The sequence below is a fragment of the Melanerpes formicivorus genome, unplaced genomic scaffold, assembly GCF_026170545.1.
Source record: "Melanerpes formicivorus ecotype bairdi unplaced genomic scaffold, bMelFor1.0.p_v2 SCAF_2, whole genome shotgun sequence".
Taxonomy (NCBI): domain Eukaryota; kingdom Metazoa; phylum Chordata; class Aves; order Piciformes; family Picidae; genus Melanerpes; species Melanerpes formicivorus.
The window spans coordinates 25,526,458-25,552,961 of NW_027142354.1; the positions used below are offsets into that span (position 1 = coordinate 25,526,458).

At 38.7% G+C, this 26,504-nt stretch overlaps 2 protein-coding genes across 8 annotated transcripts; both read right to left on the reverse strand.

Annotated features, from left to right (window-relative positions):
- Positions 1–235: 235 nt before the first annotated feature.
- PHF10 (PHD finger protein 10) lies at positions 236–18,810 on the reverse strand. 3 transcript variants are annotated; one of them, XM_068153554.1, is made up of 12 exons: positions 18,660–18,810; positions 15,954–16,060; positions 15,355–15,485; positions 14,533–14,610; positions 13,266–13,399; positions 13,001–13,150; positions 11,312–11,421; positions 9,603–9,756; positions 7,104–7,259; positions 2,378–2,486; positions 1,909–2,097; positions 236–471 (listed from the first exon to the last, which is right to left on the reverse strand). In XM_068153554.1, exons 1-12 carry the CDS (start codon positions 18,726–18,728, stop codon positions 386–388), a joined length of 1,473 nt encoding a protein of 490 aa, XP_068009655.1. In that variant the 5' UTR covers positions 18,729–18,810; the 3' UTR covers positions 236–385. The 3 variants fall into 3 exon arrangements, with proteins under 3 accessions (XP_068009655.1, XP_068009648.1, XP_068009664.1); XM_068153547.1 differs by having other exon boundaries at positions 14,533–14,616; positions 18,660–18,809; XM_068153563.1 differs by lacking the exon at positions 18,660–18,810 and adding an exon at positions 17,922–17,965 and having other exon boundaries at positions 14,533–14,616.
- A 1,357-nt stretch (positions 18,811–20,167) lies between these two features.
- Positions 20,168–26,503, reverse strand: DYNLT2 (dynein light chain Tctex-type 2). Of its 5 annotated transcripts, none has more exons than XM_068153713.1 (6): positions 26,369–26,503; positions 25,221–25,270; positions 23,694–23,866; positions 22,885–23,090; positions 21,913–22,071; positions 20,168–20,654 (listed from the first exon to the last, which is right to left on the reverse strand). In XM_068153713.1, the coding sequence occupies exons 4-6, from the start codon at positions 23,035–23,037 to the stop codon at positions 20,544–20,546; spliced, it is 423 nt and encodes a 140-aa protein (XP_068009814.1). In that variant the 5' UTR covers positions 23,038–23,090; positions 23,694–23,866; positions 25,221–25,270; positions 26,369–26,503; the 3' UTR covers positions 20,168–20,543. The 5 variants fall into 5 exon arrangements, with proteins under 5 accessions (XP_068009814.1, XP_068009828.1, XP_068009822.1 ...); XM_068153727.1 differs by lacking the exon at positions 26,369–26,503 and adding an exon at positions 25,947–26,207; XM_068153739.1 differs by having other exon boundaries at positions 20,572–20,654; positions 21,927–22,071.
- Position 26,504: the final 1 nt, after the last annotated feature.

Genomic DNA, 26,504 nt, shown 5'->3' on the forward strand with positions numbered 1-26,504 from the left:
ACCAGTTGCTATGCAATTAGTGTATATTTAAATTGCTCTGTAATTTACTTTTCACAGAGCTTAATGATCAGTGCACTGAAATAGGAATGTTACTAGTATTTTATACAAACACTGCTTGTACAAATTAAATTGTATTACTGAAAGCCTTCACTTTTTGAATGGGAATATGGCCTGTCTAGACATCTGGCAGGACATGGTTAGTGACTTGTACCACAACAACAACAAAAAATAATCATATAGCCAAAATGAAAATTTTATTTGGTAAAAAGAAAGGGAAAAAAAGAAAGTGGTATTGTTCCTCTTAGACTAGTGGTTGGTTAAATAGCACCAAAGTATCACTTTAATTTGTGCAGTTAAGTTTTGGACAGCAAGTTTTTTGGGGGTTTTAGCCTTCCTTGCTGTTTTTCCCCCTTCTTCCTCCTCTTCTGGGTACGGGAGGGTCTTTCTGACAACAATCACAAATCCAGCGACCTAAGAAAAGAAAGTTATCAATTATTGGGAAACTAACTTTTTTACTCACTCACCTACTTTCACCATTCTGTAATGGGTGCTAATCTATTTGTAGCACTTCCTTTAAACAACCAAAGCTAGTCTTTAAGTATCTTTTCTAAAAACTGTGTAGCAAACAGCATATAAAATTCACTGTCCCTTGTGGACTTGTAACAGCTGGCTGCACTAATCTTTATGAACCTTGAGAAGTGCCAGCACTGCTGAGGAAGTGGTTATTGGGAAAGAACTTGACAAAAAATGCTTGAATTTGCAAGCTATGTTTCCATGGGAATGACCATGAAAGGTTCTGGGTAGTGAGCCAGAGCAGAAACAAACAGCAGTTGAGGAATATTGCTCTCCTGCCACAGGTACAGGGTCCTACTCCCCAAGCCAATGTCAGTTATGTCAGTGCAGTCAGGCAGCACAGACTAAACTAATGGCAGGGATTCATCATCAGATCTAAAACTCAGTTTGTTAAAACTCAATTTTCTAAGGGAACAATAAAGGAATGAACAAAGGGCAGAAGTGCTTAACTTTTTCTATTACTACATCTGGAATCAAAGGCTGTTTTGGTAACTTGAGAGTTTTGTAGGTACATAATCCATTTTGTTTAGATTTTGTCCTTAGGTCAGCCTAAAAGTCAAATTAGCCATGGAACCTGTGCTAAAGTGACAGCTAGCAGCAGTGCTTCCCATAATGGCAATGTACAGTATATCTGAAGCACTTGTTACAGAGAATACTTTCGTTGCAGCACTTACAGCCACTGAATACTTATTCACACACTTACTATGGGTTTCGAATTACATGAAAAGCAACAGCACCACCAGTTATTTTCTTTACACAGCCTTTAGATGGTCAGGTGATATGAGTGACCAGGTAATTTAAAGGTGTAGGCTGCCTCACATCTAGGTACATCACTTTGACTTTTAAGGTAAAAAATGGGAAGGATTAGGTTTAAAGAGGTGTTTATAAATGTTAAATTGTACTTTTTAATTTAGACACTGAAATAATAGCACAAACACTTTATTAAATGTGAAAGCTATATTCCAGCATTATGCAGCAATACAACCTCTTTATAGGTTTCTTTTATAAAAAGAGGTAATTATTCTCAGTGATCTGTGGATATGAAAAAAAAAACCAACACCCAGTTCTGAGTGAGTTTGGTCAGATTCTGTTGTAAAAGCCAATTATATTTCCTACACAGGAATTGCCAACTTAAACTGTGCACAACGAAATACATAGAAATAAAGATTACTAAAAAAGTTGGGTCCTACAGTGTGAATGCTTTACTGCAGTATTGCTTACTCCTACCCTTGACACTTACTTTAAACTATTCTATCAAAAGCATGCTTATATTAATTCTGCCAGAGAAAGCCCAGGACTCAGAAGAGGTGGGAAGGGAACAATTAACTCTATTACCTGAAGGGATAGCGTCAAGCCCCACACAGAAAGTGTGATAACCACGGTCACATACATCACAGAACATCATTTCTTCTTCATGGTGAGGCTGCCCACAGATAATGCATGTTTTACACTCCATACATTGCCAAGGGTAAGTCTTAATCATAGCAACAAGCTCCGGGGTCATATCAAGGCAAGAAGGGTGGCCTAGATTAAAACCAATATTATTACTTCTGTGTCTGAAATTAAATTTGAAATTCATTATTCTGTTTGATTTTACAGAAGCTGAAGCTTAGCTCACCTTTTGGTGAGATCCTACAGTGCACTGAATGTGCTAGTGTATGTAGCATTAAATAGTGATGGATCCTTAATAATGGACATAAAAGTGAATTGCACAGCTGGTACACAAGTGCAGCACGCTAAGTATTTCCACAAAAAGATCTGTCAGACTCTCTGAGGAATCTGCTTAGTGTATGCAGATACTTACCGCTGTTGTCACACTGGGAGCAATGTATAAGAGCTTCAGCTTTTCCTTTCTTGTTGGACTCCTTACCCTTCAGACAAATTCCACATATAGCATTTGGAATGACCTTTGGCTGGAAGGGTAGAAGAGGGCTATAAATTCATTCCAGAAGAATTTACAGATTTTTAAAGGAAATGTCTTATATCTCCTACACTTGTATCAATGAACAATTGGTTAGAATGTGTGAACCTTAAAACATACAACAATAATTGATAAGCAGTGGCACTGAAAAAGTTCACAGACCAGCTACATAAAGTTTTATATTTGGCACATGTAGTGAGTTATATGCAAATCGAAGCAAAAGTTTGTTATTTCTTCCTGTGAATTCATCAGCTAACACTCCCTTCAGTGTAAATTAAATGTGACGTAGCATTGGTTTTTCTCTGATACAGAGAACTTCTTTGTGAATCTCCATGCAGATTTCCTGTTTATGGAAGAAATTAAATACGATTTTCCATCTGCATGGCATTTGTCTTTAAATACACAAAAATAATTACAAAAGCAATAAACATAATATTATTCAAATTATCTGGTTATCTATGCTGTATACAGCAATAGGTTTTGCCATTCTTTCTTGTATCCAGTCACAATTGCTGTAAAAATACACACCCTTGCATTTAACTACAGTTTTATATTCATCATCTTTGTTAATGATCATCTGGAGTGTATTTGGTTCCATGAAATCCATTTAAAAGTCAAGAAACAGCAGGCTGTTCCATCGAGTAACATTTGTGTATGTATTCTGTGTTCCCAACTCGAGAGATAGAGTTTTATCCCAAAAAGGAACCTTTAAAGAAGTAAAGCATAATGGATTTCAGAAACCTTTCTTCTGTGAGTATAGAGCTTTGACGTCTGCATAATGAAATCCATGAGAAACAGTGTTTAAAATTCAGTATTCACTAATAAATCGACTAGTGCCAGGGTTTTAAAGAAATGTTGTAAAGACACAGCTAAGTAGAGGGAGTTGAAGGCATATCACCCTGCTGTCTAAGGAACTGAATGGCATGTGAGTAAGCAAGAAGAGTGCCAGTCGACTACCAACCACGTGGGGAGAATGAAATTTAATTTTCAAGTAACTAAAAATGAAAGCATAAATTTGTATATATAAATTACTGACATCTTTTTCAATACAACTTATTTTTAAGTGTGTCTATTTCCCCAGCCAGTCTTTCCTAGCACAACAGTAACTTATTTTTAAGCTGTCACAAAGCACTACTTTAAGTTTACTGAAGTTTTCAATCTGCTTTTTGAGATAAAATATGGCTACAGTCTGCTTCAAATTGTCTGGTCTGAAGAGTTTCATTTACAAAATCAAAACACCATACCAGATGTTTATAGGTAACTTCCTTCAAAAGATGACAGAGGCATTCATACAGACTTTTTTTTCTTATTTATTTTAAAAAAGCAGAGTCAACCTGTTTGATACATAAATATAATAACAAAAGAAGTCTAACATTCACAAACATCTCGACAAAATAATAAATATGATGGAAGCAAACCCACACAAACTCCTGTTAACTATCCTACATGTCCTACATGTATACCTTTATACCCTGCTCCTCCCAACCAAAGTGGCACATGCTTAAACCTTGTCAGCGTTGCAGCATTTACCCTTCCATTGTTTCCTGTTGTTTCAGCTACATTTTAATTGGGTTTTTATCTATTTCTACATAAACCAACCCTTTCTAGAATAGCAAGAGCACTTTTCTAATCAGACTTTGTTTGTTATGGATTTGTGCCTTTAATGTACAGCAGCACACTCCTTGGTACTCCAGCAAAACTAAAGTGAGCTGCTTTTCAGTCACTATTCCTGCATTAGGTATGTGCAGTTAACACTCCGACACATAAAACTCAAGTTAGACACTGATATAGATGCATTTACTAACAATGCTTCCATCTAGTCTTAACTAAATTGTGTTCATTAAGAAATTGTGCATGTCAGGGGGGTGAGAATCACAGCCTACTAATAATAAAGCTCCAACAGTATGGAAGTATTTTTACAAAAATGAAAAAATAAAAATACAAAATGTAAGACTATTCACATTTCAAATCAGTTCAAGTTCTACTACCATAAATGGCTTTTAGAAATGCTATCAAAAGAGTTTATCAAATCCAAATGGGAACTCACAATATCCCACCTGATTACAATTTGCTTTCTAGGTCCTCATCTTAGTGGGATGAGGAAGAAAGAAAACGAATGCAGGGCTGCCTGCTCTGTAAGTTTTCACTTCCATGCTGCTGTGTTACAGCTCTCAAAACAAGCATTGCAACTACTCCATTTTTGTAAGGTCCTGTTCTGAATGTAAAGAGTTCCATTTTCATATACAGTAACCCAAACCAGAAGTGTTGTAAAATATAGTTTCTCAATACATTTCAGTTTTATGTGCAAAAAAAATCTCCTGTACTTTTAACAGTACCCTGTGTGTGCAATTCAGTTGTAGTAACCAGTCCTGCAGAAGACTTGCTACTTGTAGCATGACAAAATGTAAAACACATGCTAACTGTTCTTTGTTAAAAGAACTAACAATAAAAACGGCTCTATATAAAATACATTATTTCTTTTACTCAAAAATAACTCATTGAAAATGTGTGAATCCTGCAATACTCATAATGTGGCTATAACTATACATTTGCATGATGATGCCATAGCAAATATCCTTCAATTTTAACTACATGTAACCAAAAGATTACTGTCCTACAAAAATAGTCAAATATTAGAGAGTGATACAGAACAAAAGTATTACAAAGATTTAGAATTCACAGGGACAATATTTTAAGTCAGTTAAGCCTTCAGCTTGAAATGCCTTATTAATTAGGCATGTATCATTATCTGGTGTTTTATAGACCAACAAACAAGAAACCTTCAGTCTCACCAGTTAGTACAGCCTATGTTACTTGGTTTACTGAAAGTGTGAATGCCAATCCTTCCACCCCCCCAGCACAACATCACCACTTTTGACGTATCAACAGCCTGATGGCTGATGGAGGCAGGGGATGCTGACACTGCAAAGATGTGGCACTGTAAGTTTACAGTAACACCTTGTTAACTAACACAACCAATGATTTTGAACCAATAGGTAATTGCTATGGGAATCAATTTTCAAAATGCAGTGCTGCAGACTACTACTACTCTTCTACAATAAGAAGTTCAGAACTTTACAGGAAGTTCTGTTCCACCAGTTTGCTATGCATTCATAAGGCCATTAAATAGATTGGACTGATCAAACACTCAAGCATCTCACAAGCAAAGTGAGACTTCTGTAAACCAGTGGCACACAATCCCTAATATCATGCCAAAGAAAAAAGTAAATTTCAAGCTCCATCTTTGGATTTAATGTTCATGGGAATATTGGTATGCATTCTGTATTAACAACAATTTGCAAAGTTACATATAAAAAAATACACATATAGTACCACAGTCTAAATCTCCATAGTTTGCATATTTTCTTAGTAGGTTCCTGAAAAGAAAACACAACCAGAGCTTGTTGTCTGTTATGAACTTGTACAGATACTGTATGTAAATTTATCAAAGCTGTTGAATTCTTGGTGGAAATTAGCTTAACATAAGTTATAGTTTATTTACTATTAACTTGGTAAACACAGATAGTAAATATTTATGAATATAAAATGCAAGCCATCACCAGCTCATGTACGCTGAGGCAGTTTCTCAATATGTATGATCTTGTCACTTGACAAGTGTTCTTTTCTCTGTAACCTCTGTTACCAAGCATTCCTGATTGCTAACATGAAACCATGTCTTAATGTAGTGTCTTCCCTCTTTATGGGTCTATTCCTACTCCCAGTTATGTCAATGTAAAATTCTCATTACTTTCAGGGAAACAGGACTAGGCAGTAATGTGTTTTGAAAGAGTTACATTATATTCAGATCCTCTCTTAGTATGCAGAATAATAACATATAAATAATAAGTGCCAATTGGGGGGGAAACTTCAACCCACCACACTTCTGAAAGGTATTTTTATCTTAATTTTTGAAATAATTATAAATTAATATTGAAAATCTGGGTCTTAGGTCCAGCAATCACTGCTTGGCAGCTGAAATGTCTTCACATCCTTACCAGGTTTTAGCTTGGATAAAAGCATATTGCTAACAAATATTTCTACATAGTATGAATTACATAAAAAGCTATTTTCTATATACTGTTAAAGTGGTTATGTAGTATTGCCTATACAACTGCAGTAAGCTCCTTGCCTTCCATCCTATACATCTTAACATCTCAGGATGAAAGGCTGCATTTAAAATTAACATTGTAATAATATGTTTAGCCACATAGCTGCACTTTACAGAACTGATCTCTTGCTATGCTGCCATACTAAATAGTATTAAAAAAATACTGGATACAGAATGCTAGTTTTTAACTGGCAAGTAATTGTGACCGCTATGTTAAGGCAGACAGAGTTCAATGATAAATCCACAAGGGATTTTTCTGGTGTTACTGCCAGGGAATCTGAGAAGTCAACAGAAACAGAGGCCACTGTATAGCTAGGGTAAAGGAAAGCCCCACACAAAATAAAAGCAAAAAAAGACAGTAAGGAAGCAAACAGATGAATACACAACAGGAGAGCAGCTAGTGAAGTACAGCAAGCAGAAGTTTTGCATTATTGAAAAAACAAATATTTCAGCGAGAGGCTGGTCAGTAAAGAAGTTCAGTCAGGGGCTCTTTTCTTCTACCTTGTACCCAGGAACTGATTTGGATAATACAGAACGTTTGGAACCATCTTTTCTTGGAGTAGCACTTTTGTCTCTTGTTTTTTGTCTTCCCTGAAAAGAATCCTCCTGGTTGTCTGTGGCGCAATCACCTTCAGATACATTGCCAGACGAATTGTCCTATAATAAAAATACCATAGCTATATTTTTTATTTTTTTGGATAGACAGACAAGTCTTTCCTATGCCCCTTAGAGACAACTAAGGTAGATGATCTTTCCTTCTGCAAAAGCATGGGGTATATCACAGTTTAGAACACCTTTGCTCATAATCTTCATCATCTGTTTTTTCTCATGCTAAGAGACTGGCATCAGCAATACCAGGCACATTTTCCAGCTGGTCTTGATACCAGAGTGGGAAACAAAACAGTCTAATTCTTTGAACCATTGTTCTTTAGAAGTCATTGACAAATCCACTATATTCAGGATATTGTTTACAAAGTAAAGGGCCAACAAAAAGTTAGAAGTACCCTTGTACATTTCAAATGTACTGCCAAATAGCACTTCCTTCAATTAACACATGGAGGTTTTATCTGCCATCCTCATCTACTATTTTCCCCAGGAGTAATCTGAATATTTAATTTGGATTGCAGCAGAAGAATGTCAAAGGCAAAACACACCTGAGTATTTAATACAGAAATAAACAACAGAATTTATGCTGCAGCTAAAGCATTTTTTTTGAGAAATGAGGAGGTGAGAAAGAGGGGAAGAGGTTCAAAGAGGGTGTGATATCAACATAAGCATAATTAAGAGCAGCAGCACAAGATTTTTCTCAGAAAAGTGTTAATATAGGCCTCCAAAACCCTCCAGAAGATAGTAATATTATTATTACAATAAAACCCAAAAGCCAGATTAACAATAGTGCCCTGCAGTAAAACATGCTCTGTGCAAACGTAATAGTAATCAGCCTATACCACAGAGCCTAAAATTAAACCAAACAAAACAGATATAGGGCAAAGGGAGAAATACAACACAAAAGCAAAGCAAACCATGTTGCAAGAAGAAATGGTGAGCTTTACCATAATTTCAGGGGAAGAATTACTTAGGCCAGGCCCATCAACACACTAGAGAACAGGAAAACTGCTGACTCCAACAGTGGAGAGGGTGAAAAAGGAAAAAGCACAAAGCATATTGCAGGACTCACCAGGGAGATCTGATGAATAGCAGGTAGCCAAAAGAGGCCTGATAACTGCCCACCTCTGTGTTCAACAGGTATTTTTTCCCAAACAATATGCCCCAAAGACCAGCAAAGATCCCCTGCTCCCATGACCAAACCCACTTCACAGGAATCTCATTTCAAATTTTCCCTACGCTTTTCCAGTACAAGGACATTTTCCTTTCTGCATTATCACCAAGAAGGCTTCTGAACTTCTGTGAAAAATTAAAGGACAGTCTGCTCAGTCCAGTTACTTTACTTTACTATTAAGGGGAATGGAAGTCAGTGGAACTGGGAAAAAAAGGTTGAAGACCAACTATAAAAAAGCTGTGTGATTAAACCAAAACGCCAAGCTGACTTTTAGCACGCTAAACTTACACAATTTCTTTCTCCCTCAAAAACAAACAAACAAAAAAAGGCAAGTAGTAAGGGTGTATTAACAGCTGCATCTCCCTTGTTACACTGCAAGCTGATGCAAGTACCACATGAATATTCAAAATTAATGCTTATATGGCAAAATTTAGCATTTTATATATACCCGCCACCTAACACATTCATTGACTAAACTAAATGCACCTGTAGTTTTAGATTCTCTTAAAATTAGAGTAAAAATTCTGGGAAGTGGCACCAACATACTAACTGCAATATACCAATGGTTCGGTTGTACTGACAGTTCATCTGAAGCTCAGCTGCTTTTCAGCACTTAAATTACTATCCAGGGAGCTACGTGAAAGTCTCTCTTAACTTCAGTTAATTTTTCGGTAACAGTTAACTCTGCATTTGTATTAACAGAGAAAGCATAACAATCTTTTTAAACATGTACTGCAAAATAAAACTGATTTTTACCTTCTCTTGGAATAAAATAACTGTTTCTGCACTAAGTACTTCTTACTGATGCATCACACGAATAAAAAGATATAAGGCTATCAACACCATTGCTTTAGTAACAGATTCTGTGGGAGTTAAATAGCAAAACATGCTGCAACCTGAACTACAGTGCTCACTCTCCTCAGAAAGCTAGCAACTTCTCATCAGGGAAAAGGGCATAACAAACAGCTGAGGGTGGTAAGATTCCGCAAGAGTTCTTTAAAAAGAAGGGAAGAAAGGGCATGAACTTTTCAATACTTGATTTACTTTAAAAATGGAAAGCTGGAGAGTAAGGTTACAAAACAAAGGTAAGTACCAAAAAGGGAGTACATTTTTAATTCATGATTCTTCATTTTGCAATTATTAAAAATTCTACTAAGAAACTGTAAGAACTACCAAGCATGAGGGAAATGATTTTGAAGAATACTTTCAATTTGTCTCACCGAACTGCCTTTTGTTTTCCGTTTTTCATCACCTCGTCCTTCATCTGCATCATCTGAATCTCCATCACTGTCTAACGCAGGCAGCTCTGGATCCAAAGGAGGTTCATAAAGAGCTGTGTTTAATGGTAAGTAACGAAGTTCATCTGGAGAGTACCTAATGTTAAATAAATAAATAAATAAAATTAATTCATGTGTACCATATGCATAAATATTAAGTCACACAGCATACAAGGACTTCAATAAGAGAAAGAAAAGCTCTCTTTTTTCGGGACAGCACATAAAAAGATTCTGAAAACATAGTAAGCATACTAGTTTCTCCTCCCAAATATGATACTAGATACTTGTTGGTTTTGTATAGTAGATATTTGTGGAACACAAGAGTACATTAGCCATGTTCCAAACGTACATAATTTTAAGAGACGACTGAACCCCTGCACTTTTTTAACCAATTCACAGTGCCCACATTGCATGTACCCAACAATTCCAATCCAGTGCACACAAACAGCTTAAGTCCAAAGCAAAGGAAGTGAAAAATACAGCTGTGTATATACAGAGAGAGAGACAGAGAGCTATATATATATGAGTTCCTTGATTATTGAAGAACAAAAAAATGAAAACATAAGTTCAGGAGAATATGATGATCCAATCATGTTGCTTGTAGCCAGATAGAGCTTAACATGCGTAATGTACTTAAAATAAACCAAAACATAAACACAAAAATAATCCCACAAACCAAACACCTTAAATACTAAGAAAAGGGAAAAAAAAAATGGTAAAGTGCTCTTACTATTATGGCCAAACATAATAAGAAATAGGGTTCTATTATGATTCATATTTTGAAAGGTTGAGACCTTCATTAAGGATAAGCAGTTTCACCTGCAGCTTGTAAGTGCAAAATAAACACGATATCTAGTATTTTTAATTCATTAATTTAGTAAATGTGAAGTCCTTCAAGAATGTCCTGTAACATGCCAGTTTAGGGTTGATTGTATGTGCACATACATTCTGAGATGAGGAAGGTGTATGCAGATAAAGAGCTTCTCTATAGAAAGCTGTGCATACATTCAATGAGTACCATCTCTGTTGTATAGATGGAAGACTCAGGCAACAACTTTCAAATCAGTCTGTATTTGTCAAATGGGAGCATGCCACTGAAAGTCTTAAATTTGTGTAGGCAGTCAAGCACACATTTTTCATGAAATATAACCACACAACTAGCAATACCTTTTTCTTTCACAAGTCCAACATTAAACACAGCTAAAAGGACCAACCATTTTCCTTCTCTTAAATTAAAAGCTTTCCACAAATTTTTAAATGGCTGGTAAGATTGGCACACAGAAAACGTGATCACAAGCCAGCATTACAACATTTTGATATAGGAATGTTATCTTTGCACACACGCAGAAGCAGATAATAAGTAAACGTATGAGGGTGACAGGAATGAAATCAGTGTCTCCTTTTACAACAGTAAACATTTGAGCAGGCCAAATCTCAGGCACTGCGATACATCAGCAGAGACAGCACACTTGCAGCCAGTACTGTCTTGTTGACGAAAGCTGTCACACTATGCACCTATTAGACTAACAAAGGTCTCCAACAAAATTAATTCAGAAGCTTATAGTAAATACACTGGAATGTTTTCCACCTGCCAGATACAGAGAAAACAGATCACTGCAACAGTACCAACAATTAGGAAGCTTGTAAAATACCTTTTGTAGTACTCCTGGAACTGGCCGGGTATGAGAGCCACTGGATAAGGACTGACCTTTGTTCTCTCTGTAGGTAAGATTTTGTACTTTCCTTGAGGCACCTGGATAATCTGTATTGTTTAGCACAAAACAATCATGGAAAATATATTTTAACTACACAGTCTAATTGAGTTGGAACAGTTACCCAAGTTCTCCCATGGGAAATTCAATTCAGTAAAACAGTAAGAGATCCTACTTACAAAACAGTGAACCGAACGATACTAGGTACACCTAACTTTAACAGTATATTACAAAAAATACTTAAAAGAAAAAAAAAAAATCTAACAATTGAAACACTAAACATTAATTTAATTTTTGTGACTTGCATCTTTAGCATGAATTGTCATTACTGATCCATATTGGTAGAGGGTAGTAAGAACATGTCCATCTAATTCTGAAACCAGACTGCACAATAATAAAATCCCATCAATAACTGGAATGTATGAAAAGGAGAAGCTTATATAGCATTCTTCCTTTCTTTAAAAATAAGTAACTCATTATCCACTATCTTGCCTCTAACATGGGTCAATATGTGAAAAATCTAAGCTTTCCATAATAGACTGCCATGTAATAATTTGCATAAAGAAATTTTTGATAGACTGCCTTTACATAAGCAGAAGAGTCCTGCTTTACAATTCTGGTTTTTTGTTTATTTGGTTTTTAATCACCATAGAAGCATGAAATATATCCAAGATAAAAATTATACACACCTAACAAAAACAAGGACGTAACATTGACAGCCAAAAAGAACAGCAGCATCCTGGGATGCATTGAGAACATTGCAGTCAACGTGTTGGAGGAGGTTAATCTCCCTCCTCTACGTTTTCCTGGTGAGGCCTCATCTGGAATACTTAGTCCAGTCCTGGGCTCCCCAGTCCAGCAAGGAAAAGAAACTACTGGAGAATCCAGCAGAGAGCTACTAAGATCATTAGAGAACTGCAACAGCTACCTTTAAATGAAAGGCTGTGAGCTGAGTCTGTTTAGCCTGAAAAACAGGAGACTGAGGGGGGATCTCTTAATGTTTATAAATATCTAAAGGCCATGTGTCAAGAGGATGGTGCTAGACTCTTCCCGTTGGTGTCCAGTGACAGGACAAGGGGCAATAGACACAAAGTGGATGAAAGGAGATTCCCTGTAAACATAAGGAAAAAATTCTTCACTTTGAGGGTAGCAAAACACTGAAACAGGCTGCCTGGAAAGGCTGCGGTATCTCCTTCTCTGGAGGCATTCCAAACCGGCCTGACATGTTCCAGTGTGATTTACTCTAGGTATTGTTCAGATAAAATTTCAGAGGTGTTCCAAAAAAGAATCAGCCATTTGAATTAATAGATACAATAACAACAGAAGTTTCTAAGTAACCTAAAAATCCCTCTAATTTTATGCTACTAACAGCATACTGAAGACAAGACAAAGTAAGAATGGAATTTTTAAAGCTTCCTGTGACAAGTAGTTTCAAGTTAAAAAAAACCAAGTTTTTTACACTAAATCCATTTGAGATTATTTTTAGCCATATTACTCATTTAATAGCAAAACTGTTTGAAGTCCCTACATGACTGAAACAAGACTCACAAAAATACCTAAAATGATACCAAAGCTACAACAAGAAAGGAACTACCTATTGACATTGATAAGAAACGTAAATCTGCCTACATGTGTCTGTAAATCAAAGTAAGCTCTTCTTTCTTCCATTCGTTCTCGGTTTAAATTGCTGTTGAATTCTGCAGCTTTCTTGGCAGCTTTTTTAATATATTCTGGAACTTTACTGGCTTCTACTTTCTGTGTGTTCTGCTGCTGCATTTGCTGGAATAAAAACAATTTTATTAATTCACATGTATTTCACTATCAGTTTGAGAACAGCCTTTTTCTTATACTCCATATGTTACAGATCTGGTTTATCTATACGGCAGCTACTTACAGAGTACTCTTTATAATGATCTGTTATTCGCTGACGTTCTTTCTCTTGCAGTATAACAGAATACTCAGCATGTTTGGCAGGGTATTCTTTAATCATAAGATCAATTACTTCATCACTACGCAAGGCTGTTAGACCTAAAATAGATAAAAGCAATAATGACACTCTGGCAAATCTAACTGCAGGTTATTTATATCCCACAATCATCAAGTCTAGTTTTTGAGCAGCTAAAGACAACAACCTGCTATGAACAATGCTTCTCTCTCTTTCAAGCAGAAGTGACCTTAGGCCATTTAGCTTTCAAGGCTGATTAGGAGTTTGCTTCTAACCCAAAGAACCAAGGCCCTCTTCTTCCTTACAGCTACAGACCCCCTTCACATCAACTCAGCCACCTACTCCCCAGCGAGGCAGAACCTTTGTTCCTTTAAAGGTTCCAACAAAATTATATCCAAACATTGACAACAGAACAGAAGTTGACTTCTGTTACTACCATTGCTATAAATATAACCTTAAGAAATAGGGATAGTTAACTCACACGTCTCTACTGGACACATGAGGCAGAATATAGCATTTTGCTTCTATTGATAAAAATTAGATACTGTTCTCTCCTGCATATTTAAGTTGAAAAAAAGATAAAAAAATCAAGTGAGTTGGCAATTGAGAAATAAATGTGGCATACCAAAAATTGTTAGTATATGAAACAGCATTACATTTACACACTCAGGATACATGTACGTGAGTGTGTGTGTGTATATAGATACAATAAAAAGAGACAGGCATCATTTAATCTCTAACATGTTACAAGTCACAAGTATCAGCAGAGGAAGATAAAAAATATAAGTATTTTAAAAATATTTTTATATCCAAGCTATTTCAATATAAACTACATGACATTCCAATTCAAGTAAAATGCTTTAATACACATGCTTCTAACATGTAAGCTGTAGGACACTGTTTGCAGAGTTCCAACTAACTTAGCAAAAATAATTTACTTTTTCATTTTAAAAAACTATGTTCTCTTTTCCAGAAGGAGAAAAGGGTCCCAAAAATTTAATTGCAAAAGAGAAGAGATTTTGCTCATTAGAACAGATCCAAAATTTATTTTTTAATAATCAATCTGGAATACTGAAACTCCATGGCAAACTTACTGAAATTAATAAACTACTTTGCATTTCAAGAATTTACATTTTAGTTTGAGAATGATGCAATTCTTCCATCAAACAGAATCACATTTTCAGTCTGTCATATTTTCAATCAAACAATTTCTTACCTAATGTGCACTGAGTCTCTGTGATAACATTTAGTTCTCTGAGGTAGAGCTTCTCCTTGTGAGATAGATCTCGTCTTTCTAAATCTCCAAAGAAAACAAAAGGGAGCAATAAAAATGGGCATTTACCAACTCTTCCACTGGCATTGTTGAAGTATTTTGACAATTTTATTTCCAGTCAGTAACAGTATGTGTTATGCTACTATTCCTATTAAAACTATAATTTTATGAATTAATTTTAAATTTAATATACACTGTTGGAATATGGTCCATTTTTCTGAGTACCCTGACCCTAAAGAAACCTGACATATAAGCTCAGAGGCAGAGAACACTACAAACCACTAAAGGAACCTTCTTTTTTAATTTTATCATGACTTTTTAAAATAAATTTCAGGACAGAACCATATTTGATAATTCTGAATAATGAAGGTTCAAATCTTAGAACTTCCCAGATTACTCTTTTTTAATTCATCAATGGTGTAGAAATGTTGCCATGCTTCGGGAAACAGAATATAGAGATACAGCTGTCAAGTAGGACACCATCGACAAAATATTTAAAACTGAAGTCAGTTTTCAGAAGGTACTTACTGATCTAACCCCCAAATCAGACCTGTTTACTAATTTCCAGTGGCAATACCACAAAGTCTTAAATTATCATCTCAAAAACAAGATACCTTTTCAGTATGCCAGTACCAAAAATAAGAAGCACAACACTTATAATTCAGGTCTGGTTTTGACACATTTTAATGAACTGGCTTATGCTATTGTCAGAGACACATCCAAATGGTACAAAGATTTTTATATAAAATCTTTAAAAACAAATACCTGGATATTTTCTTTTAAAGGAAGTGACACCCAAATATTCACTGACTTGTTCCTGAAGCATATAGTATTCTCCTGTTTCATCTGGTGGCCACTTGTATTCTATCAAGTTTTCAGCAGGAAAATAGCTGTACCTAAGTATAAGAACAACACTAGAATAAATCCAAGAGTCCTTAAGAGAGATGCTTACAGTTCTAGAAATTCAGTAATTCCTATTTATATGTCAATGAACAGCATCAATAACGTTGGACAAGTTTAGGAGACTGCATTCCTGGTAACCCATTTCAAACCAGCAGTCATCAATGTTCTGAGTGAGGAACAGAACATGAAGAAAGGGAAATCCATGACAGCAGGCAGGGGACCAGGAAAAGCAGGTCAAAATTCACTCAAAAAAATTGTAATGTTTTGAAAATACAAAAATATAAATTAGATGCAGCACATTTTGTGTTGTCTTAGAATAAAAAGTCTTAGAAAGCTGTGAGAAAAAGACATCTTGAATTCAGAAAAATAGAAGGACATACAAGCAAAGAAAGAAGAGTGTATTGAACAATACAATAAGACTAGCAATAAAAGAAATAAGAATTGTAAAACATGGTATTTACGCAAGGTCTTGACTCGAAGTTTCACAGCTCCGAGAACTGTCCCCTGAGCCCATACGTCGTCTTTTGGATGGCTGGCTGCCATCATTGGAATTTTCTTCTGTGTCATCCTGAGATGAAAACAAAGATCAATCTTTAAAAAGTTAAGAGTATTCCACACAGTACGTAAAACTTCAAAATATAATGCAAGGCAGCCCATGATTTAAATATTCTGGCACAGAAGGAGATTTGGGTACTTCCTCACTGGTTGCGTAAGTAGAGTACCGAATTGGCAAGATCTGTGGCACCAACCACCAAGTTCATTGTTCATGATGTAAACTACCCATGGCATCAGCATGGCCAGACAGCAGTAGACCCAGCAAACATCCCTCACTGGTGACAGTCAGGGACAAAACTAATTCCATTAATCAGGCCAGCTCTCAAAAGCAAGGGCAGAGCAAAGACACCAGGCCTTTGCTGATGGTTGATGCTTATAGAAACAAGGAAAATATTAACAAAAGCAACATGGGAGTTTACAGACATATGTTTAAAATAAAATGAATGCTATACAGCTTACAAAAATATATGATTACAGCAAGTAGCAAAAACTTGTCTTTTGTGGGAAATAAATAAAATAAAAATGAAAGAAAGTTGTATTGCATAGATACAGGACAAAGCAAAGTTATTACAAGAGAACATCTATAAGCTAATTTACATGTATCATTATTTAGAGTTCATGAGATCTATACAAAGGGATTAAAGGTTGATGAAAAGACAAACCAAACCAAAACAAACAAACCAACCCTACCCAAACCAAAACATTCCATAAAATCTAGCAGAACAATTCCATACATCTCCTTGCATTTTTCACTGCTTCACTGTTCAATAACTCCTACCTAATCAACTTTCCACATATTTAGTAGGCACCCTTTCACGACTCTGAGAAACTGAAGGCAGAGGTGTTCAAGCAAATCATATATTGTCACCAGTAGTTAAGCCAAGCAGATAGCTAAGTGAAAGTCTAACGTGAAGGAGTATGAAAGAATCACATTGCATAACTTCAGTGAAATTTTAAAAGTTACCTGTCAGAGTGAAATGGATAAAGCCCAACTATACTTACTTATTAAACAACTAGCACAATTATTAGATCTGCCTTAGTGTCTTTCATTCCAGTATGGTCTACCACATCATATATTACTTGAAAAGATTCCAGCAAATGTGAATACGTCACTTTTGTCATGTAGCATTTCACAGTATTATAACTAAAACAGGCCACAGGGGAAAAAAAAAACCTGTCTCCTGTACTTTTGGTTTAATTGCTTTCCAGAATTTATTTTCTCTTCTTTCATGCAGAGTAGCAAGTGAGAGAAATAGAAATGTAAAAGAATACAAATATAACAAAAAAATTAAAAGTAAATTTAATTAAACTGTAATTTCTTTATGCAGCTATACTTAAAGAACCACATAACCAGCACTACCCCTAGTAATACCATTTCCTAGTAGGGTGCAGAATACCCTATATAAGCTCAATTAGACAAATCAATCAGCAGTTCCCAATTGAAACACTATCACACAAGTATTCTGTGACGTTACCATGCAGAATATTACTGCACTCCTAATCTTTTCAGCTACTAAAAACACGAACAGGGCCAAAGCCATGCTTTACTATATCACAGCTACCGCAAAACTGCAAAACATTTTGTAAAGACAGGTAGAATCTGACAGTTAAGAGGAAGTGCCTCACATCAGTTCCTCCTTTTGCTTTTATTTTATTAAATCCAGCATTGTTAAAAAATACAAGCACCCAAACCACAGGAGAGATGAATGTCGTCCCCTTCTGATTTCTCAAGTGCTGAAATTTTCAGTAAATTCAATCACACAGGCTCCCAGACTAAAACACTCTTAAGAAATGAGGCAGTCCATATCAGAGGACTTTGCAGGAAAAGTATTTGTATTGCAATCTAAGACATGCTGTGGTTCAATCACTTTTACCTGTCCCAAAAATAACAGGAAGAGTCTGGTGGCTTTCTTTACAGGGGACGCCAAACATTGCCTCAAAAAAGCCACTTCTTTCCTTGAAAATGCATGTTTTTCTAAAACAGACGGCTGGGAGACCTTGCAAAATAAGGTTATATTACGAGCTCCTGGTATATCTAACAACTACAAGACCTACTTAACGATCTTTTTTTAAGTAATTACCAACAGGTCTTTCAGAAAGTAACTGCCAACGCACTCCGAGCGCGGGTGCAGAAGCAGCAGCAATCGCTTGGTGCTAGATACCCAAACAGCGTTAGAAAAAGCGGGTACGCTTCAGCAGGCCTACACAGAACAGCCTGCGACTAGCCACGAACTTTGCCGGGCGCGACGCTGGGACGCTCCTACGGTCCGGAAGGAGCTGTGGCGTGGCACCCAGCAAAGATAAGGACTTTTAGGAACAAGGACGGTCCCCTCCGGGCACCCAACCGGGCCTCGCCCTCACAGCCCCGAACCCGCACCCATACTTCAGTCCACGGCACGGGACAGCATCAAACCCGTGTAAACACGCGGCCTGCTGACGCCCATCTCTCCTGGGAGAGATAAGGCGAGACCGGGAGAGGCGTCGGAGGGTGAAGGGGGTGTCACAGCGCCCAAGTGGGGTCCAGCCGAGGCCTCCCGCCGAGGCGGCTGTTGCGCTGCAGCCACAGGCCGCCGCGCTGGGCCCGCAGCCCCGCGCTCACCGCCCGCTCTCACCTTTAAAGACTGGGTGCCGGGCGTGGCCGGGTCGCTGTCGCAGAGCCGCGGGGACAGGACGGCCGCCATGGCCACCGCGGGGGCCGCCGCCGGCTGGGAGAGGAGCAGCGCGGCTGCCGCGCGACCCGGCCTCGCGCCGCGCCCGGCTCCGCCCCCCCTCCCCCTGCGGGGGGTGGCAACGGCCCCTACCGGCCAGCTCGCGCACGAGCGCGGCGGCTCGTGCAGCTCCTGCTCCGCCCCCCTCCGGGCAGCCCGCGGCGACCCCGGCCCGCGCCGCCGGCCCGACACCCGGCCCACCCCGCCAACGCCGCCGCGTGGGCCCAAGGCCAGGGCCCCGCTGCCGCGCCCTCCTCCTCCCGCCGCCGCCGCCGCCGCCGCTCTGGCTGCCGCGCGGCCCGGCCGGGAGCGCGAAGCCGAGCCACCGCGGTAGCGCTTGGTCAGCAGCGCGGGGCGGAGGGGCAGCATCCTGCCGCGATGGTTAACGCCGAACGCCTCCGCTGCCGCTGACCAGCGTGGGAGCTGGCACTTAGCAGGGCTGGGCTGCTCCACCGCCAGGCTCCCCGTCTGCGGGAACGTCAGCCGGGGACGAGCTACGTTTGTGAACCATCAGCCCCCGCAGGAGGGGTGTACGAGGGGGCGGGGGGCACGCTCGCCCCTGCGAGGAGGGCGCTTGAAGGCGGCCCCGCCGCTGCGCGAAAGCGCCCAGCCAGCTGCGCGCCGGGACGAGTCTTGGTCCCACCGTTACGGTCGGGCAGAGGCGGAGCGTCGCTCTCCCTGGCAAGAAAGACCCCCCGGTCCCACCGGGGCGGCGCGTGTGCCTGCTCGCCCGCGCGCAGCCGGGCTCCGTGGCCGCGCACAAGCCCCGGCTCCGGTGAACAAAGCGCGAAGCCGCGCCCAGCAGGAGCCCTGGCCACCGCCCCCAGGCGCTGGCCCTCCCACTCCTCGGGCAGCTCCCACGTCCCGGGATGCTGCCCGTCTCTCGGGCCTCGCACGCACGCGGCTCCAAACAGGCTCGGAGCCGTGCAGGCCACGGGGCGCACAGGAGCAGCAGCACCACCCGGGTCTATACCCGCACGCGCTCATTTTCAGCTCTTGACAATACAATGGACGTTGAAAAGGCATCATATTCTGTGTCTGCACTGAAGGAGTTCCAAAAGCTGGTATCTATGGACTTCACTGGTCTGCCAGAGTCATGTTGCCCAAAATAAAATAATTGCTGCTCTTGCCAAATACGGACTAGTTATCAACAGCCTTGTTACTGACCCCATCATCCTCCTGCCACTATCATGGGAAGCCACTTAAGAAAATGACCAAACTTGCCCAGTTCAGTGCTTAGCCACCAGCCTGAGCACAGCTGTCATTTAAAGTGAGTTTAAGGCCCAGGGATGCCGGCAACTTCATCGAAGGCAAGGCAAACAAATGGAAATTTGTACAAATTTCTAAGTGCAAAACACTGCAAAGAGGGAAGCTATGTTTCCACACTGGATAGCAGTCAGGTTTTTATCCTTTTTTTACAAAAACCCCACAGTTTTACAAATGCTGATACCTGCAGTTTATTGTAAGCACTCATTAACATCCCAGGCAGGCAACAGACAACATCCAAAATTTTTGCAAAGTTTGGCCTTACACCAGCTGCTTCAACTTCCACAGCAGAGAGTTACGACAGATGAAACCCATATGTACTCAACCATATGCATTTCAAAAGCATTTTTTAGGGGAGTGTAGGATTTTCCAACAGATAAAAATGAGCAAAATTATCTCAACTGTGTGCTAATTTCAGTGTGCCAACAGTATTGGTACAAAAATTAGTAATAATGACATTCTAAAAAGTTTCAAATGCACCTGGTACTATGATGCACAAAACCAGGTGTGTCTTTTAGAGTGCTAGTCATAGTAACACGCCATTATCAAAGCCAGTGCCATAAATGTTTCAGACTCAAATTTAGCTGAAACCCAAGAGTCTCTCTGAGCATCCCAGACCCATCTGCTGGCAACCTAAAGGAAAGAAAAAGAAAAAGCATTTATTAATCTAACAGCACAGTGTGTGTGTTTGCCTTAAAAGAACACACAGATTATATAAATACTGGTAACTACAGGAGAATTACAAGTAGTAACAACAGCTGTGAAGTTAATGTGAAAAGGAACAAGTTTCATTCAATGTTAAAATGTATGTTCTTCCTTCACAGCATAGCTTCCACCCCAACACAACCAATGTGCTTTTAGCACTTAAGCTTATTGTAACAGCACCCTTTCAAAAGCAACACAAATAAACATCTGTTTTCAGTACATATACAACTAAGAGGTCATATCCCCCACCCCTCCATCTTACTCCAGACTACCTGTGACCTGGATTCTCAGCTTTTTTTGATAAAATTGTTCTCAAAGCTAAAATGTGTCAATTGACTGATAAAACATGTTCCACAGGACAAGGGGAAAAAAAAAGTTAATTTAGACCATTTCTGTGATGTCTTAACCTACAGATCCTCAAAGTACAACTTCAAAGGCAGCAAGCTGTGAGGCAACATCTGATAAGCAGACCTCTCAGACTTCATTACTGAAGCTGGCAAATCTTGAAACACTAATTCACATGAACCACTAAAACCAGTTATGGTTCATCAGGTTTGAAGAGCTCATGATAAACACTCCTAAATAAAAGTGTTCTCTGACACTTGGCAAGGTACATTAAAAACATTCTGAATGACAATGGGAGCTTGCAATACATGTACATTTATATATGACACAGGAAAGTCTAGAATACTTTTCTTCCCAGTGCGAGTTCAGGTCACTCTTGAATTTGCAGTGACAATCTGTTTCATGGCAACAACAGCTGAAACAGTTTCCATTCCTTTGCTCACCCCACCTTCCTTTCCATGTCATCCCACACTAGTACTGCATTGCATTTTACACTGAACTTGATAACCCAACTGAAGATCTACTGAACTATCAAGGTACACTGGAAAAAGGAAATTGACTGCAGTCATGCAATTATACCGGCACAGCACACAGAAAATAATTGTTTGACAAAGAAAAGCACTATCAGGCTGCTTACCACTGTTACTGAACTCAGAACACAACCTCCAAAAGGTTAGAAGGAATCACAGGATTACCTTAAATGGTTACCTGGCATACTATTTCCCAAAGACTTCAAGACCACCTCAAACTAGTTAGGCTACTGAATACCTTGGAGATAACATACAGTTCTAAAAATTGTTTTCAATTAGCAAAAGATACCATGAATAATTTGTTTGCTCACATTCATTGCCTGACCTGCCTTTTCCACGATCAGTACTGACACCACGTACTTATAACGGTCAAAGTCCAATTCTTTCACAGCCTTTAATATTTCTTCTGAGACTGAAGCACACAAAGAAGGACTAGAAATTCCATCATATTTGGCCTGCTGAAGTTTATTCTACCAAAAACAATTTTGAAAGATCTTAATTTTCATCTTCATAGTCTTTTTTCAAAAACTTGTAGTCATTTTTCATTACAAAACTTTAGAATAATTAGTTAGTAGAATAGTGAATATAGATAATGCTATCAAACAGCAAAGGCTGCACTATTTTTACAATAAAATATTTTATTTTTTGAAAGTGACAAATATGTCCAGCCAATCTCCATTTAACAGAAGAGTATTCTTCTCCATCATTTGGGATCAGTTCATTGGAAAATAGTGCTACTAATACCTGTTCCCAAAATCCAAAGCATGTCTTCCAGAAGGCAGAATTACAAGAGTTGGTTATGACTATTCAAGGTGTCACGAACAGCTACATAACATCTCAGATTGTTCTCCTTTATCTTTGCTTAATGTTTGTATGTGGCAGTCAGACCAGCAAGGACACCAAGAATGTTTTATGCAGGTCATGTGATAGTAGTAGAACAAATTGAAGTAGCAGAATTCCACAAATTCATCAGGATTTTTGGATGACTGGATATTTTGCAGATTAATGTGAACTGTGCTCTTTCCCAATTTGATTTAGAAATGGGTAAGAGTTCAAGAAGCTTAAACTCCATCTGAACAGCACATGCTCAGCGGTGACCTCACAGGGGCCATTCTGCATTTTGCACAATGAAGCATATTCAGATCACATTTCTGTGCCAAAAATTCTAAAACTACAAAGATTTAACCAGATGATTATTTTATGCAGCTTACATATTTCCATTAATACAATCTTTGCCAACTTACTTTAGCAATAAAATTGGACAATTTTAAAAAATACTATACCATTAGTATTGCTTGAGCTTTGTCTCTTACTAAATAATCTCGAAATTTCTTATGTGATTCCAGTCTGTACGTATTAGCATATCTTATCTTTGCCCTGTTAGCTCTGAATGCCAGTTCTGCCTCCGTAGAATCATTCAAATACTCTTCTTCCATTAGAGCTGGTCTCAAAGCTTTGTAATTTGATTTTATCCCTTTTTTCCTTTTGTCTGGGCAAAATAAAAAAGTTCACATCATATGTCAGTATTTATCATTTAACAGACTCAATAATACTTTATTATAGACAGTTAAGAGGGAAAAAAATGCAGAAAAAGTAGTGGATATCCTTTATTCTGGCTAAATGCTATAACTGAAAAACAAGAACAGTGGTTAACTTCCTCTCAATTTTAACTTCTTTTTGACTAAAATCCAAATAAAACAATTCTATGATGACTCTAAGTTTGCATTTAAACTTCATCAGAAACACCATACAAGCACTCTGAATGCACTTCATTTTCCAAGTAAAAACACATAGATACTAACATGTGTTCAAGACACATCAAGCTTTTCATTCAGTCTACACAAAATCCAAAATATATGCTTGCTTCATTGACTTGACTACATAATTTTACTTGTCCTCATTTTGCTGACTCTTCAGTCCCTTTCTTCATTTCTTGACTACAGCTAGAACTTAAGAGAAAATCATAAATTCCTTCTCAGAAAAGCAAAAAAAAAAAAAACATAAAGGCTATACAACACCATAGAACAAGGCTTAGTCTAAGAAGCAGAGAAAAAAATCATACATCTATGGATAAAAGTCCAGTGAGAAGTACCTGAAGAGATGCATTACTCAGGGGCTCACAAATTTTTCATTCAGGAGTTTGAGAATAAGGGAAGCAATGCAGTTTCTTCTCTATGAAATCCTTTATGCCTTAGATGCCTTAGCCTTGCTAACACTGTGGGCATTACCTACATCTCAGCTCTGATTCCTTACTGTTAGATGAGTCTGATAAAAAACAAAACAATGATGCTGGTAACTCTCATGCAAACTGGATGCAGGTGTTTGCTGATATCATGCCAACAACGCAAACTGCATAATAATTATACTATGCTAAAAATGCATGGAGCAAACACATTTTCACTTAGGCTATGGACATTGATTATCTTCTAAAGAAAACTCAGATTTGTAAAGACTATGTTACCAAAAATCTCAGATTCAAACTCTCTAAGACCAGCTTGAAGGTTTTAGGGAGTAAAAAAGGCATTTATTTACAGCTAGGTACACGAGCAAATCATTCTGCAAATTCCATGCATACCAAACAGCATTTGGAGACATTCTTATAAAATATAAATCAATGCATATTCATAGCTTTTTCGAGAAATAATTAGCATATTCATTAACTTTCTGGAGCTTGTGCTAATGGATGGAAATATCTCTTCTGCATGTGCACTCCCAACCTCTGGCAAATTTTGGGGAAGGGTCCTCAAGGAGAATCCCCCTGACTTCCTCCCCCTCTGATGCGCCAATGTTTTTCATCAGACTGTTTGCTAGTTGACCTCAAGGTTCATGCATGCTCAGAGAGGTGTGGGCTCACTAGTGAAAGTCTTAGTCCAGAAGAGCCTATGCTTTCTTCAAGAAAATTTCTGACTTCACAATTTAGGACCTTTCCTTCCAGGATTCATCATCTCTGTATCTGAAGCCTACAATGATGGTCTCTCTTTCTACCTGTATTCTGTGTTACCTTAAAGAAGCAAGCTAATGATGATGGTTTCTTTCCTGTGCTCTGGTTATTTCATTGACCTGTTCTATTTCATATTTATTTATTCCCCTATTTCATTTTCTACTTCCAACTTTGTCCCTACCTGCTCATTGACAGTCTCCTAACAATGAAAAACATCTCAAGTGTACCAACTGAGTTGTTCAGATGAGAATTTTAATTCACATTAATGGAAACAAATCTGTGGAAAAGGTCACAATCCAAACGACTATTCATTGCTATCATGGTTTAGTACAAGTTACTACACCTTCAACCTGAATCATTACAGATGGAAGAAAATTCACATCTACATCACGACTTCAAACAATGCTGTTATTTACATGTTTAACTGCTAATCAGCAACAGAAGTTTTCATAATCATTACCTCACATGCAAGAAGCCATTTACTAACAAGACAGCTAAAAACCTTATTAACATCTCTAGACTGCTACTAAATAAACTTAGTTCTGTGTTTCTCAAATACTGTGATTACAAGTTTTAGCACAATATTGCAATTACCTTTGCCTTCCTCGTGAAAAAATCCCTCAAAAAAAAAAAATAATCAAGGACTTTGTGTTTGACTACACAAAAGCCTGCTCTTACCTTATTGCACTCTGCTACACTGGCTTAACCTTAGACATAGGTGGGACATGCTGAGATAAGAAAAATTTGCTATTTAGAAGTACTGCTTGCAAGTAAGTCTGCTTTAAGAACCAATAGTTGCTTTAAATTTGAAGCGATAAATAACCGTTTCATTAAAAGAGTGTACATCTCCTAACTTAAAGAGTATTTAGCACAGCACCCTAAGTTGGAAACACCAAACCATCAAAGGAAGTGCCATACTTTCCTTTTTACCTTCAGAAGGCTTTATCAACTTTATCTCCCACTGCCTAAGGTGGCACACCAGCTGCATGGTGGATGCAAATATGGCATCTGACCAAGAAGGAAAGAGAAGAGCTATCCCAAGCCGAAGGTAGAACAGACGGGTATAGCACTTCTGATACCAGTTTTCACAAGATCATACACTTTTTAACCACTCACCAAGCACCAAGTTATTCTACACACCTGTTATAGAAAATGTTTGTCCATTGTTTTACTATACAATAGAGATAGCAATCTATGTTAGCATAGCATAGGATGTACTGTGGTCACGACCTGTAACCAATAGTAGGAGTAGAAGCCAATAAACCCTTATATGTCAATGTATTGTGCAAGAGGATGTTGAAAGGGGGTGTTGTGCAAACACACGGTAGAAGTCTGCCAAAACAACTCCTTATATAGAATAGTTTGACAAAGACTAATGAGAAGACCCTGAGGAAGACTACTGACTTCAGCCTCGCCGACCACTAGAAGGCAGAAGAAGACCCCTTAGCAACACCTTGGACATGCGCCTTGAAGAGTCCTCTAAGACACGAACACGGAAGTAAAAGGAAGATATAAAGACTGTTGAAACCGCTTTGTATTGCGGCAGTTGGAGGAACGGTGATTCCCCTGTCGCCCAGCGCTGTCTTACCCTGCTCTATTTTATCAATTATTAAATTTATACTGGTTAACTAAAAGGCGACTTGAGTCCTTTATAACAGCACCGTATTGCCTTTCTTAAAGATCCAAGTCTCACTCTTTCTTCCCTCGCCAAGTGAAACGCTGCAGTGCTAGGCTGGTGGTCTGACCCCAGGTGCGTGTCACAGCGGAGCGAGCGGCCAGCGCACCCCGCTGGCGTGCAGCAAAGCCGTTGTAGCCGTTACCACTACCTGTGGAAACGTAGTCGTTGTGGCCGTTACCCTATTCCCTTCCCGTACAGCTCTCCTACCCTCCAGCTACCGGAGACAAGCCGCAAGAAGAAGCCGCCTTCGCGCCCCGCGGCGTGGAGCAGCCCCACTACCGGAA